Consider the following 15,765-nt stretch of genomic DNA (forward strand, 5'->3'; position numbering starts at 1 on the left):
GTACTGTCAAAGTTTAATAATAATAATAATAATAATAATAATAATCTGTTGAGTTACGAAGGTGGAGGCATTACTTTTCATTCAACCCTCATAGTTTGGTGAGGCCCCCTAGAACAATGACTCCAAGTGCTCCGTAGCTCTGAATGGTGAAAGTGGGGTCGAAATGCATTCTTTCTGCAGTGTAGGCGCATCTAAGGAGTGCCTCCCTCCACCACCCTTTCTGTGGATCTCTCCCCGGCAGTTCTCCAGGCGGCCACTAGATGTCGCTGCCGGCTTCGTTCCAGGAGCTCCACGGAGGCGGGCCGGGATTCCCCTTCCCGGAAGGGAAGAGGCGCCAAGCAGAACAGGAGAGGAAACTGCGGGAGAATGTGGCGCGCAAAGGTAAACCCGGAACTGGAGAGCCCCCTCGGCACTTGCACCTGGTCTCCTGGCATCACAGCGGGTGGGATGAGAAAGCCTCTTCCTCCTCCTGGTGAATGGCTGCCCATTGAGCCAGGAGCTGGGCCCTCCCTCCTGCCCGCTTTGGCTGCATCTACACAGTGGAATGAATGCGGTTTGGCACTGCTTTAAGCGCCATGTGCCAAGGCGATGGGGTCTTGGGATTTGCAGTTTGGTGAGGCACCCGCACTCATGCGCAGAGGAGGCTAAAGACCTTGCAAAACTAGAACTCCCACAATCCCATCGCATTGAGCCAGGTTATTTGAAACAGCATCAAAACGTGTTTATTTTGCAGTGTGGGTGATGCACCCCTAGTCCTGGGATGCTTAAGGTCCCTTGAATACATCTACACTACAGAAGGAATGCTCTTTGACCCCATGGCTTAATCAATGCTATGGAATCATGGGAGTTGTAGTATTACAAGGTCTTTAGCCTGCCTTGACAAAGAGGGCTCACCAAATTATACATCCCAGGATTCCACAGCACTGAGCCAAGCCAGTAAAAGTTGTGTCAAACTGCATTAATTCCACAGTGTAGATCAGGCATGGGCAAACTGCAGCCCTCCAGTTTGTTTTGGATTTCATTTCTCACAATTCCTAACAGCCAATTAGGAATTGTGGGAGTTGAAGTCCAAACACCTGGAGGACCAAAGTTTGCCCATGTCTGATGGAGATGCACCCAGGGATGCTGGACTCCCAGGTTGACCAAAGGCTCACAAATCTTTAAAGCTGAGGGCCCTTCCAGACAGGACCTGTATCCCAGGATTCAAACCCCAGTTTATCCCAGATTATCTGTCAGCGTGGACTCATATAATCCAGTTTAAAGCAGAAAACGTGGGGTAGGATCCTGGGATATAAGGCTTGTCTGGAAGCGCCCTGAGTTTCTCAAACTGTGCTTGCCCAGATGTTTTGGATTTCAGCTCCCACAGTTCCTAACAGCTGGTAAGATGGCTGGGGTTTCTGGGAGACAGCTGGAGGAGCATGGTTGGAGAAGCTTTAAAGTGTGTAGGTATGTCTCCACCTCAATACTAAAACAAAATGAATGACTTTTCAGTCGGATTATTGCAAGTACAGATGAAAGTAATCAATGTAATATTGTTCTGGTTTGAAACATATAGTGGATAACATAGTCAAGAAATGATAAAAATTAATCTTCAAAATCAGAATGCATACGATGTGTTATTCCAAAGTAGGTGTCCTTAGGACAGCGTTTCTCAACCAGGGGGAGGGTCGTGAGGGAGTGTCAGAGGGGTCGCCATAGACCAGGGGTCCTCAAACTAAGGCTCGGGGGCCAAATGCAGCCCTCCAAGGTCATTTACCCAGCCCTTGCTCAGGGTCAACCTAAGTCTGAAACGACTTGAAAGCACACAATAACAACAACAATCCTATCACATCAGCCAAAAGCAGGCCCACACTTCCCATTGAAATAGTAAGACGTTTATATTTGTTAACATTGTTCTTAATTTTAATTATTGTATTGTTTTAAAGTGTTTTTTTTACGCTACAAATAAGATATGTGCAGCGTGCATAGGAATTCATTCATGGTTTGTTTGTTTTTCAAATTATAATCCGGCCAACAGTTTGAAGGACTGTGACCTGGCCCTCTGTTTAAAACGTTTGTGGACCCCTGCCATAGACCATCAGAAAACACAGTATTTTCTGTTGTTCCTGGGGGTTCTGTGTGGGAAGTTTGGCCCAATTCTATCATTGGTGGGGTTCAGAATATTCGTTGATTGTAGGTGAACTATAAATCCCAGCAACTACAAGTCCCAAATGTCAAGGTCTATTTTCCCCAAACTGCACCAGTGTTCTCAATTGGGCATGTTGAGTATTTGTGCCAAGTTTGGTCCAGATTCATCATTTGTTTGAGTCCACAGTGCTCTCTGGATGTAGGTGAACTACAACTCCAAAACTCAAGGTCAATGCCCACCAAACCCTTCCAGTATTTTGTGTTGGTTGTGGGAGTTCTGTGTGCCAAGTTTGGTTCAGTTCCATCATTGGTGGAGTTCAGAATGCTTTGATTGTAGGTGAACTATAAATCCCAGCAACTACAACTCCCAAATGACAAAATCAGTCCTACCCCTAATCCGCCAGTATTCAGATTTGGGCATATTGCGTATTTGTGCCAAATTTGGTCCAGGGAATGAAAATACATCCTGCATGTCAGATACTTAAATTATGATTCATAACAGTAGCAAAATTGCAGCTATGAAGTAGCCACGAAAATAATGTTATGGTTGGGTTTCAGTATTAAAAGGTCATGGCATTAGGAAGGTTGAGAACCACTGCCTTAGGAGGAATGTTGGTATTTATTAGAGTGGTGAAGTGTTTTGGACAACAAATCCCACAATGCCTTGCTGTTGTTGGCTGCTGCTTCTGGGAATTGAAGTTCCCTGGTATAAAAAGGAGAGGAAAAGACGTTAATCATTTGTATAGACCATACACGGGCAAACTGTGGCCCTCTGGGTGTTTTGGACTTCAACTCCCACAATTCCTAACAGCCTACTGGCTGTTAGGAATTGTGGGAGTTGAAGTCCAAAACACCCAGAGGGCCAAAGTTTGCCTGTGCCTGGTACTGGACAATTCCAATCTGCTTAACTTTGTTCTGCCTTTCTTTTCTTTTTTCCAAGGAAAGTTCTTAGCTGCCTTTTAAGAGCTGCGTGCCAAGTAGACATTTCCGAAAGGGAAATTAACTTTTGCTGTCATTGCTCATTTGTATTAGGAAAAGCTTTGCTTGCTGATTTGGTATACAGCTCTTGAAGCCTTAGGAGACGTGCCAGGAGAAAGAAATATAGACCTGGCATTGCTTTTTATCATTTCTGAAGCGCCATTAAGCACAATTCTTTGCACATTTGGACTTGGAATGAGCTTTATTGAACGCAGTGGGATGTATTTCTGAGAAAATGTTTATTTAAAGCATCCTTAGCCTTTTAAAATAATGGTTTTAAGGTCAGAGACGAACATATAAATCAAAGATGGGAAACAGGATATGAGTCATCTAGGAAATTATTTCTCAAGCTTTGATCTTCCAGATGTTTTGGATTTCAGCTCCTCAAATTCCTTCACAGTTGGCCAAGGCTAGGGCTTCTAGGAGTTGAAAGGATCAAGGTTTGGGGACAACTGATATACAGTGCATCCACACTATAGAATTAATGATGTTTGACACCACTTCAACTCTCATGGCTCAGTGCTGTGGAATCCAGGAAGTTGTAGTTCGGCAGAGAACCAGTGCTCTTTGGCAGTGAAGGCTAAATATCCTGTTAAACTACAACTTCCATGGTTCCTTAGCATTGAGCCATGGTGATTAAACTGATATAGAACTGCATTAATTCGATGGTGTAGATCAGGCATTCTCAAACTGCGGCCCTCCAACTGTTTGGGCCTTCAACTCCCAGAATTCCTGACAATTGAACAAGCTCGCTAGGGCTTCTGGGAGTTGGAGGCCCAAACAGCTGTAGGGCCACAGTTTGAGGATGCCTGGTGTAGATGCAGCCCAAGAGGGCCAAATATTGTGCAATTGTTCTTCCAAAGTAAGCAGACACTTGGAGGCTATAAAATGAAAATATATTGGGTTGGTGTGAGTTTTCTGGGCTGTATGGCCATGTTCCAGAAGCATTCTCTCCTGACGTTTCACCCACATCTATGGCAGGCATCCTCAGGGGTTGTGAGGTCTGTTGGAAACTAGGCAAGTGGAATAATGCCCAGGGTGGGAGAAAGAACTCATGTCTGCTTGAGGCAAGTATGAATGTTGCACTTGGCCGCCTTGATTAGCATTGGAGGCCTTGCAGCTTTAAAGCCTGGCCGATTGCTGCCTAGGGGAATCCTTTGTTGGGAAAATATATTTCTTTGAGTATTTAGTAACTCCTATTAGTTTAGTATCTAGGTAAATTGATGCCTGCTAGCTATGACTTCCTTTACAGCGGAGAAAAATTTGGTTCTAACTTTTGAAATTCCACAATGTTCTGTTTAGGGCCATAAATGTGTCCTTACATTATTTTGTTCTTAGGTGTGTTCTAATTCAGTTTTTTTTCTTTTCCTTTCGGCAGTCAGCAGTGGTGCTATGTATGGATGTTGGCTTTTCGATGAGCCATTCTGGTCAGGGAGAGGAGTCTCCTTTTGAACAAGCCAAGAAAGTGATTACAGTGTTTGTCCAACGGCAGGTAATCAAATAGAAATAACCTGTGGATCGTAGATCATAGTTCGGGCAGTCCCCAAGTTATGAACAAAATAGAGTCTGTAGGTTTGTTCTTAAGTGGAATTTGTTTGTAAGTTGGAACAGGCATATTTTTTAAGTGCAACTCCAGCCCTATCTATCTATCTATCTATCTAATCTTTGGATAGCATAAAGAAGGGTTAACATTGTGCTGGCATTGAATTTTGCCATTACCTATGTGGAAACCGCTTTGAGTCCCCTTCGGGGTGAGAAAAGTTGTATACAAATACTGTAAATAAATAAATTAATTAACATCCCTGTAAGGTTTTTCTTTGCTGTCTGTGCTCATGTTCAGAAGATTTCACTTCACTTTCTCTCCCTGTGACTATTTGGATTTTGAGAAATTTGGTTTGTTGAAACTAAAGTTGGTGATAAAGTGGAGACACCTTTTCCCCATGATAACTCTTTCAGGAGTGAATTTTCTTTCCTAGAGGTAGATTTATCTCACTTCCTGTTATCTCACTCTCTGTTCTTAACTGCGAGTTATTATAAATCAGATGTTTGTAACTTGGGGACTGTCTGTAGATGATACAGGAGTTAGAAGCAGACTGCAGCATGACATTGATTCTGTAATATGAAATGAAACTGGTGCATCTTCTGGTATCATAATGCTGTGCAAGATGGGGATTTGTTTGTGACAGTGTAGTCATCTTAGCAGCAATTCCATTTGATTGTGTGTGTGTGTGTGGGGGGGGGGGGTATACAGATCAGAGAATATCTCAGGACAATAAAATACTTTAAATTTGATTTCTCAGTATAATGCATACTTCAGTTTAGCATGTAGTAGCCTTCAGTCAAGCCTTGCCTCATGAGAGGTGCCACCTGGTTGTCAGGTTATAAGTGAAAAGGTCTGGGAAATTGGCATCAGTAGCAGTAATGCACTGGCAGTAGGCTTGAGCCAGGATCCATTTTTAGCTGTTTCCTTTGGCCAATCTTTGGTTTCTTTGAGTGACCGTAACAGCAAGGGGCCAGTCATCACAGATTCCCGTCCAAAACGTAAACACATGGCAGCCGATCTTGGCTACTTCTCCTTTATTTGGAACCATATTTTAATCTTTTTTATTTTCTTTTATTTCATTTATGCTTTTTATTTAGTGGGACTGACTGGGAGTCGGGAACAGGTGGGATGAGTGGGTGGTGTGAGCACACATATTTGGGGGCTTGGTAAAGTCACCTTTTTAGCTTCTTTTTGTCCTTCTCTTCCTCTACTTCAAATACTTCTAAAAGGTAATAATGATAATTATTAAGCCCATCAAACCAAAAAAAAGCCCTCATTCTCTGAAAACTACTATCACCTAATTACCTCTCCTCTAGAGGAGAAAGTAGAAACGACTTTAAGGAAGCGTTGAACCTAGAGATTGAAGCGTGCCCACTCCAGACAGGTCCTGCAGTAGAGAAAAATGAGGGTTTTTTTATAAAAGGAAACCCAGGGAGATTGATCCAGGTCGATCACTTTTTCTTCCCTGCCAGTGAGCCTCCTTATATGCCTTGGAAAGCTTTGTGTAGGGAGAGAGAGAGCACACACATGCAGCCTGTCTCCTCTAGAGTAGAAAGAAACAGCCTGGCTCCCTTGAAAGAAAAAAAAGAAAATGCTCCCAGGAACAGAAAGGGGAATCTCGTAAATTCCCCATTGCTGCTAGTGGCCCGGATCTAGCTGTTGTTTTCACCTACAGACCAAAAACGGCTATCTGGTTTTGTTGTTGTTGTTCATTTGTTCAGTCGTCTCCGTCTCTTTGTGACCTCATGGACCAGCCCACGCCAGAGCTCCCTGTCGGCTGTCACCACTCCCAGCTCCTTTAAGGTCAGTCCAGTCACTTCAAGGATGCCATCTGGTTACCCACCTGTTTCGGGAGTCATGCAAAAACAATGCAGGGGTCTACCGGTATCTGGCCAACAGAAGCAGATCGAGTTTTAGCCGAAATGCACAAATCTAACTGGCAGGCTATTTCAAAGGGGATTGAGATCCTAGCCCATTACTCTTGAGAAGTATCTAATTTGTCAGCAACTAATACCAGAAAAAAATGACTTTTTTCTCACTCTTGAGCTGACATGATCAGCCATAGCGATGTAAAGGCCATCTTTTGCCCTGGTGACAGGACAACCCTCTCCCTTTTTGGGGATGGTGGGGGAAGAGTCTTAACCATAATCCTGAACCAGAAGTTATTTTCAGGAGTACAACTATGGAGAACAGATTCAAATCCTTGCTCAGCCATGGAAACCCTTGGGTGAGTCCCACACTCTCAGCCTCTCAGGAAAAGGAAGTTAACCCTCCTCTGGAAAAAAATTGCCAAGAAAATCCCATGATATCTTTTTCTTAGGGTTGCATTAGTTGGGGATGATTGGAAGGCACACAACAAACAGCAACAAAGGTAAACCATGACCTTGGGTGATTTCCAGAAATTATGATATACCTTCCCTATTCCCATTCTGTTAGATATTTTAAACCATTCATGCCTCTTACATTGTTGAGGGAACAAGTCTTTGTAGTAAGATTTTTCTGGCCCCAGGATGTGTTTCTAAATATTGACCTGTAGTATTATGCAGCCCTCATGACTCCAGTTTGATATCTAAATTTGAAAATTTGATGTAACTAAAGAGATTTTACTTGTGAGGCTAGCAAATCGTTGAGGGTTACCTGTAAAGTTTATACCACTCACTCTGTCATCTTGTTTTCCATTTCCAGGTATTTGCAGAGAGTAAAGATGAAATTTCCTTGGTTTTGTTTGGCACAGAGAACACAGCAAATAGCCTTGCCAGTGAGGATCAGTATCAGCATATTGCTGTGCACAGACACCTGATGATGCCGGATTTTGATTTGTTGGAAGACATACAAAATGTGATTCAGCCCACTTCTGAACAAGGCGACAGTATCTTTTATGAATGTGTTTTTGCCAGATAACGGTTGTATGGAGGGTTGATAGTTTGTTTTGATCTCAAACCACCTTCTTAATAAATTTCCATAGTCTTTATGATGAAACGGTTCCCCACCCCCCATCCCTTTCACCAACTTCCGGTCGTATGACTTCAATTTTGCAGGCAAAAGCTATAAAACTATGCTTTTTAGAAATACGCTGGTAGTAACTGGAGAGGCAGATTTATCTGCTTGCCCCTTTTCTCTTTGGTGTGTTGTTCACACATGCTGAATAAGGGATTTAGGAAGAAACTTCTATTTACCTTGCTCACAAGTACTGTAGGATTGGCTAGAGGAGAATACAGTTCTTTCCCAGGTCAATCTTTATTGCATTGTTTACTGCAGGTGCGCTGCTGCATCCTAAAGCGGAAGTACACTTCGATACTGCTCTGTCACCAGCCTCATAGTACCCAATGCTACTTAAAAGCATACATTCTTTCAGCCAGAAAGGACAAGAGCAAGCTAAGAGCTCTATAGGTGTAAAATACTTTGTAAGAGGAGCTTCATTGTCAGAAGCTTTGTTAACTAGAGTATGCCTGTATACTTGATGGTTTGTAGTCCATCTTTATTCAGGATGTTGGTACAAAGTGATGTCACATCCAAAGTGGCTTGGATAGTGTTCTCTGAGAGCCTGAGGATTGATTGTATTTTCCACAGGAGATGGTTTGAGCATTGATTACATATGGTCTGAAATCTGAGTCCATATATCCAGATTCCTGATAATGGGGATTTCAGTGCCTTTTTCTTCAAAAAGGTAAATTACATCTTATAAATAGTTTTGGGGGTTTTTTGGGTGGTGGGAAATTTTATTGAGAATTTTTTTTCAGTGTTTACTTGGGTAGAGAGATAGTTTTGTATGTGAAGTTTCAGAACTGAGATTTCATTCTTGTTTGCTGTATGGAATTCTGATGAAATGGTTTAGCAGTTTCCTGGAGAGAATTTTGCAATGTCTTGTTATAATAGTTCATGGGATATATTGTTTGCAGCAGTTTTTTTTCATTCCCTATGACATTTTGTTATTTGCATTTATTCAGAAATCCAATGACTGCCAGTATTTCAGCAAGTATTTTGTAGATTTTGTATATTTTTCCTTGCCACAGCATGTTTAGACATTTGCTTGTTATTACTACTCTTCCTATAGGACTGCTGCGCTAATAATATAGTGATGTAATGATGCCCAAGATATATCAGATCATTGCCTTGTTATTTCATTGTCTTTCCTTAATGTGCCTAGTCCTCGATGCCCTCATTGTGAGTATGGACTTGCTTCAAAGAGAGACAGTGTAAGTATTTCAGCACATGGCTGCTTTTTCTGAATGTTGAAAATAGGGCTGACCAACATTGTGAGCTGCTGTAAGTCCCCTTTGGGGTTGAGAAGGCGGTATACATATACCGCAAATAAATAAAATAAATAATAAATTTTCAGTACAGAAACATACGATGGCAAGACACCTTTTAAAATATTATTCTGCTGTGACAGTTATGTAATAGGAACACTTTAAAAAAGAAAGATAAGAAAGATCTGTTGAAGGATGTTGGCCAAAAAGAGGTAACATGCTTATAATGAAAATCAAAATTCCCCGTGCCCTACATAGGTTAGTAAACAGGTGAGGGAAGGTTTGTTAGTTAAATGGAGGCTATGGCAGTACTTTGAACTATCAAGATTCAGAAAATAATCAGATCAAAAATACACTTTCCTGTTATTGAAGGGTAACAAGAATAAATCACCAATTCTGATCTTTCCTTTTCACCGTGTTCTGTTTTTGTTTGTTTGTTGTTTGACACTAGCTACTTAACTGTTTTTATGAAGATTCCTTGAACGACAGAAATTCAAACATTAACTATGTAAGCTCGCTCTGTGTTTCAAGTTTAACCACTTGGTTTAAATTTGGTTTAAAAATATTCCCTGAACTCTTTCCTCATCACTTTACTTACGTTGCCTCTGTCTTCTATTGGGTGTTCACAAATCTCCCAACTAAACAGTATATGCAACCTGTCCTGACTCTATGTCAGTCTGGGCTCTGGCCCCATTCACACAACAGAATTTTAGCACTGTGTTTCCACTTTAATTTCCCTGGCAATCCTGGGTTTTCAGTTTATGGAGAAGCATTTCATAATAAAAATAAATTTTTATTTATATCCCGCTTTTCTCTCTAAATAAGACCCAAAGTGATTCACAACAGTTTAAAAAACAATACAGATCCAACATACATATAAAGGTAATCTATAAAACCATAAGACCTAAATAAACATATATAAAAACATTGATCAAATACAAATACGTTGTTGGAAACTCATCAATACAGGTGGTAAACTGAACGCGACACACTGAATGTTAGCCTTCCTGTTGTTCCAAACTAAGTCTGTTTGTGAGAACAGGAAGGTCTTTAGTTGCTTTTTAAAAGATGTCAGGGAAGGGTCTGTTTTAACCTCCTTGAGGAGGAAGTTCCAAAGAGTTGGAGCGGCCACCGAGAAGGCCCTCTCTCTTGTCACCACCAACCACATTTGCGATGGTGACAGCAACGAGAGGAGGGTCTTTCCGGAAGATCTTAATGTTCAGGCAGGTTGGTATAAGGAGATGCGGTCAGATAGGTAAGCAGGAACCTGAACCTGAACCGTTTAGGGCTTTAAAGATCAAAAACAGCACCTTGAATCGGCCTCGAAACATATTGGCAGCCAGTGCAGGTGCTTTAGCAGAGGGGTAGTACACTCCCTGGGTCAAGCACCTGAATATTCATCGAAATAAAGGACTCAATTTTACTACACCATTCTATATAATGAGACTTGAACAGCCACAAATTTTTCGTGTCCTGAAACCAAATCCCAGCAAATACTAAGGAAACATCTTACCTTTCTTTCCAGTTCAGAATAGCCAACAAGTTTTATAGCAACATCCCAAATGTATCATATTTCAGTTAGGCAATACATATTGTATATTGACTGTGGACTTTCGTTAAATATGTGTGGTCGAATATCTACGCCTCTATTTTTAAAGATCATTTCAGTATCACAGCTGTTTTTTATCTCTTGAGATTGTGTTTTTCTTCCTTTAAGAGGGAAAAAATACGAGAAGCTACACATTGAGGTTTTTACTGACCTTGGCAGTCCCTTCAGTGAGGATCAACTGGATGTTATCATTGCTAACTTGAAGAAAACTGGGATCTCGCTTCAGTTTTTGTGAGTGTGCGGAAACCTATGATATCTGATTTCTACTTCAGGTTTTTCTCAAAACTGGAAATGCTTCTCCTCTGTCTCTAGCAGTGTAGTGGTATTTCTTAATTTTTTTGATTAGGCACTGCTGCTTGCAGTCTGCACAGGGGAAAAGCAGTAATAACTATATCCATTGCAATGAATTTTTTTCCAACTGATGTAAATTACGCAAAGAATAAAACATCTGGCTTTGCTTGCCATCAGCAATCTGCCATTAAGAAAAATGATAATGGATGCATTGAAGTTGATGCAGTCTATGAAAAATAGTATCCAGGGGAGCACCTACGTTGTCCAGCTGCAGCACAACTAAGAAGGATTACTTTGGTACTTCCAAGATGGAAATAGGTCTCTGATATCTCATATCAAATGTGCTGGTCATTAAGATGCCACTGCGAGGTTCTTGTGCCTTCAAAGAGGTGGTTCAGTATGTAGTGTGATTCACTTCACCTCCCTATTCCATTTGCCATACTGTGATAGTTTAGATCGGTTGAAGATCTACCACTGCATGGTGTAACTCAGAAGCAAGCACCATCATTTTCAGCGGATCTTATCTCACAGAATCCAGAACAGCAGAAAATAAGCTTGCTTCCTTCCCTATGTGCCATCCTTTCAAATATTTCAACATGACTATCACATCCCCTCTCAGCCTTCTTTTCTCCAAGCTGAACATACCTACCTCCCTCAGCCATTCCTCATAGGTCTTGGTTTCCAAACCTTTGATCACTTTGGTTGCCAATATGATCAAAAGTTTGAAATGATCAAAGCTTCAGGTAACTGCATAAAATATATGCACAAGGAGAAGCTGCTGCTGGCCTCTTGAGATAAATCACTTCTGAGCAGGTAGAATAGATTTGCACTAAAGCCAGGCTTTAGCACAGCTGGTTAACCACCAGCAGCAATAGATCACACCAATTGAAAGGCTGGCAATTCAAAGCCTGGGTCAGGGTGAGCTCCAGACCTTCAGCCCAGCTCACTGTCCACCTAAGCAGTTCAAAAACAGTGGTGAGTAAAGAAATTAGGCACTCCTTAAGCAGGGACCATAAAAAGGAAATAGCAGAAAATGCCTGCAGTCAAGGAGAGGAGAAAGTCTGTGATCAAGGGCTCTTCGTCATAGAGCAGTGGTTCTCAACCTGAGATCCCCAGATGTTTTTAGCCTACAACTCCCAGAAATCCCAGTCAGTTTACCAGCTGTTTGGATTTCTGGGAGTTGAAGGCCAAAAATATCTGAGGACCCTAAGTTGAGAACCACTGTCATAGAGGATGATGCGACAGCACTCCGCTGTGGCTGGAATCGAGTAGATCCTCTGGGACACCGAAGTTGGGAAAAATGCAGATGTGTACCTCTATCTGTTGTCTGTGCTATCTGTTTAATGGCATTGAATTTTTGCTGAGTATGCTTTCTGTGATCCACCCTGAGTCCCCTTTGGGGTGAGAAGGCAGAATATAAATACTGCAAATACTGCAAATATTTAAATAAATAAATAAATAAATAAATAAATAAATATGGAGCTAAGGGAAAGGGAGCAAGCATTTAGCCCCTTTCTACTCCAGAGCATTCATCTGGTTTGTGTACACCTCTCTCTTGACTGCTGTTTCTTTAAGACATGCATTTCTTGTTAAATATAGTTTGGGCCTTGCTTTTTGATCCAAGAGTTATTACCAAAGAGGAGGTGATTCGGATGCATTGTGCTAAACTTTTAATTTAGACTCATTCTGCAGGGGAAAGTACATCAGCTCTCAAAAAAAAGTTGCATCTTTTAAAGATCTTGTCTGGAACGAGTCATGTCATTAATGACTAATGGTGCAGCAGTAAATAAGCATCATCTGTGTGGGTTTGCTTACTAAGACTTGAGAATGACATTTAAAAGTGTATCAGAACAAAAGGAGAATTTCAGGCATCATTGCACATGCTTTCTTATTCAAAAAAGAAATAAATAGAAGCCATCATTTGAATTGATTTGTTGTTGTGCCTTGTGAATGAGGAACGTACACTGAAACTGTTTTTTAATTGCTTGTTTAGTTTGCCATTTCCAATGAATGACGAAGGTGGAAGCGGGGATAAGACGGATCGTGCTCATTCTCATAGGCCTCAAAACTCTTTTCCAAGAAAAGGGCTATCAGAGCAGCAGAAAAAAGGCCTCCAAATGGTGAGGAAGCTGATGTTTGCACTAGACAAAGAAGATGGACTGGAGGAGATTTACACTTTCAGGTAATCTTGATGTCCTTCTGCTTCTTATATTAGAAGATTTGCTTTTTACTTCACTTGCAAGACAAGACAAACTCCAGAAGTCTTATCTGGCTTAAGGTAAAGGTTGTCCCCTGACATTAAGTCTAGTCGTGTCTGACTCTGGGGGGTGGTGCTCACCTCCATTTCTAAATCAAAGAGCCAGCATTGTCCGTAGACGCCTCCAAGGTCATGTGGCCAGCATGACTACATGGGGCGCCTTTATCTTCCTGCAGAAGCAGTACCTCTACTCACATTTGCATGTTTTTGAACTGCTAGGATGGCAGAATCTGGGGCTAACAGTGGGAGCTCACCCCACTCCCCGGATTCGAACCACCGACCTTTCGGTCAGCAAGTTCAGCAGCTCAACAGTTTACCCGTTGCACCACTGGGGGCTCCGACCATTATATAATAGAGATCAATTATATACAGAGACCAATTATAGGTTGGCAGAAGCTGGGGCTAACAGCGGGAGCAGCAAGTTTAGCACCTCAGTGGTTTAACCCGCTGTGCCACCAGGGGGCCCTGGCTTAAAAGACACTCCCTTAATTTATGGTGGAACTTTACTCCAGTGTAAGAATGTGTAGGTTCACAAGGCAGATGTTCATCATCCTTTTTGCCATGCATTTTTAAACCATAGGAGAGAATATAATTTGAGTCAGAGAAGCAGTAGACAGGAAGGGAGGCGTACTTTGAATCTGACTAATATAGTTTACCCTAGTAGCAAACAGGGCTATTTTCTTGTCACCCTGTGACAAAGTGTGTATCTGCACCGTCTATTTAATGCACCACTTTAAATGTCATGGCTTAATGCTATGGAATCCAGAGACTTGAGAAACTGCAAGTCGCTTATGGTGTGAGAGAATTGGCCTTCTGCAAGGACGTTGCCCAAGAGACGTCCGGATGTTTTGATGTTTTACTATTCTTATGGGAGGCTTCTCTCACCTTCCCATATGAGAAGCTGGAGCTATAACACAGGAGCTCACCCCAGTCTCTGGATTCGAACTGTCAACTTTTTGGTCATCAGTCCTGCCGAAACAAGGATTTAACCCATTGTGCCACCATGGGCTTCTTTTTAATGAATAAAAATAAAGATCATTTTCTCCAGCTTAATTTGTTTAACATGAGTTTGTATTTATACTTCAGTGATTTGTGAAGCCATTCACTGTGCTTCCCAAATAGTTTTTCTCTATGTATATGTTTTTTTTCTTTATTTAGAGAGAGTCTGGAGCAGCTTTCAATGTTTAAGAAGGTTGAACGGAGACCTATGCCTTGGCCCTGCCAGCTTACAATTGGTTCTAAACTATCCATAAGAATTGTGGCTTATAAAGCAGTAAGTTATTACGGGTGTATTGTCACCATTCTATCCTAGCAGATAACATAAGTGAAGACGTATCAGCATGTATGTCAGTAAAAACAGAAACTCTGATTTGAGGTTTAATTGATTGTAAATGCAATTTTATATATTTATTTCTTCATTCATTATTTATTTAAAATATATCATACCATGTTGGACAGCATTGATAAACACAGTACAGCTAAAACATTAACAGGTTTTTTATTCTATAATTTATTTATTCTAGTTGTTCTCTGAATGTTTTTGTTAAATCAGTATTGAGATTGGGTTGCTGTGAGTTTTCCAGGCTGTATGGCCATGGTCCAGAAGCATTCTCTCCTGATGTTTCTCCCACATCTATGGCAGGCATCCACAGAGGTTGTGAGGTCTGTTGGAAATTAGGCAAGTGGGGTTTATATATCTGTGGAATGTCCAGGTTGGGAGAAAGAACTCTTGTCTGCTTGAGACAAGTGGCAATTGGCCACCTTGAATTGGCATTGAATGGTCTTGCAGCTTAAAAGTCTGACTAGTTGCTGCCTGGGGGATCCTTTGTTGGGGGGTGTTACTGACCCTGATTTATTCTTGTCTGGAATTCCCCTGTTTTTTGAGTGCTGTTCTTTATTTACTGTTCTAATTTTAGAGTTTTTCAATACTGGTAGCTAGATTTTGTTCATTTTCATGGTTTCTGTTGAAATTGTCCACATGCTTGTGGATTTCAATGGCTTCTCTGTGTAGTCTGACATGGTGGTTGTGAGAGTGGTCCAGCATTTCTGTGTTCTCCAATAGTATGCTGTGTCCAGGTTGGTTCATCAGGTGCTCTGCTATGGCTGACTTCTCTGCTTGGATTAGTCGGAAGTGCCTTTCATGTTCCTTGATTTGTGTTTGGGCAATGCTGCATTTGGTGGTCCCTATGTAGACTTGTCCACAGCTGCATAGTATACGGTAGACTCCTGCAGAGGTGAGAGGATCCCTCTTGTCCTTTGTGAACGTAGCATTTATTGGATTGAGATTGACAGTGGTAGTAAGAAAAGAATATTTCTGATATTAGTTTAAGTTTTGTCAGCACAATGCCAATTATCTTTTCACTCCCATTTGGAAAAGGAACGTGGGTACTCAGGAAAGTTGCAGTTAATATGCATGTTAAAATCAAAGAGATTATTTCTTAAATTAAAGAGATTGTTTCTTAAATTTTGATACCAAGTTCACTGAGGAGAGAACGAAAAAATCCTGGATGGTTGTAGATGCCAAGACATCAAAAAAAGATGATCTGCAAAAAGAAACAGTTTATTGCTTAAATGATGACGACGAAACAGAGATTCAGAAGGAGGATGTTATTCAAGGTATGATTTTTGTGCTTTGTGCATTGAACTTTCCCAAGGCATTGTGTGAGTTTGTTCAAGTACTATGTTTTCATTTGACATTTCTTATGTTTCT

At 41.3% G+C, this 15,765-nt stretch overlaps 1 protein-coding gene across 2 annotated transcripts in view; it reads left to right on the forward strand.

The window, feature by feature from the left end:
• The first annotated feature begins 273 nt into the window (after nt 1–273).
• XRCC5 (X-ray repair cross complementing 5) overlaps nt 274–15,765 on the forward strand; it is a 64,266-nt gene continuing 48,774 nt past the window's right edge. Inside the window, exons 1-8 of one of the 2 annotated variants that reach the window (XM_060773928.2) lie at nt 274–381; nt 4,484–4,597; nt 7,334–7,517; nt 8,796–8,844; nt 10,616–10,738; nt 12,792–12,980; nt 14,214–14,328; nt 15,533–15,671. In XM_060773928.2, coding sequence (XP_060629911.2) covers nt 367–381; nt 4,484–4,597; nt 7,334–7,517; nt 8,796–8,844; nt 10,616–10,738; nt 12,792–12,980; nt 14,214–14,328; nt 15,533–15,671 — 928 coding nt within the window. In that variant the 5' untranslated portion in view covers nt 274–366. Of the gene's footprint in view, nt 443–4,483; nt 4,598–7,333; nt 7,518–8,795; nt 8,845–10,615; nt 10,739–12,791; nt 12,981–14,213; nt 14,329–15,532; nt 15,672–15,765 lie in introns of both variants that reach the window. The other variant, XM_060773937.2, reaches the window with a different exon arrangement.

The sequence above is a fragment of the Anolis sagrei genome, chromosome 1 (assembly GCF_037176765.1).
Source record: "Anolis sagrei isolate rAnoSag1 chromosome 1, rAnoSag1.mat, whole genome shotgun sequence".
NCBI classification, from domain to species: Eukaryota; Metazoa; Chordata; class Lepidosauria; order Squamata; family Dactyloidae; genus Anolis; species Anolis sagrei.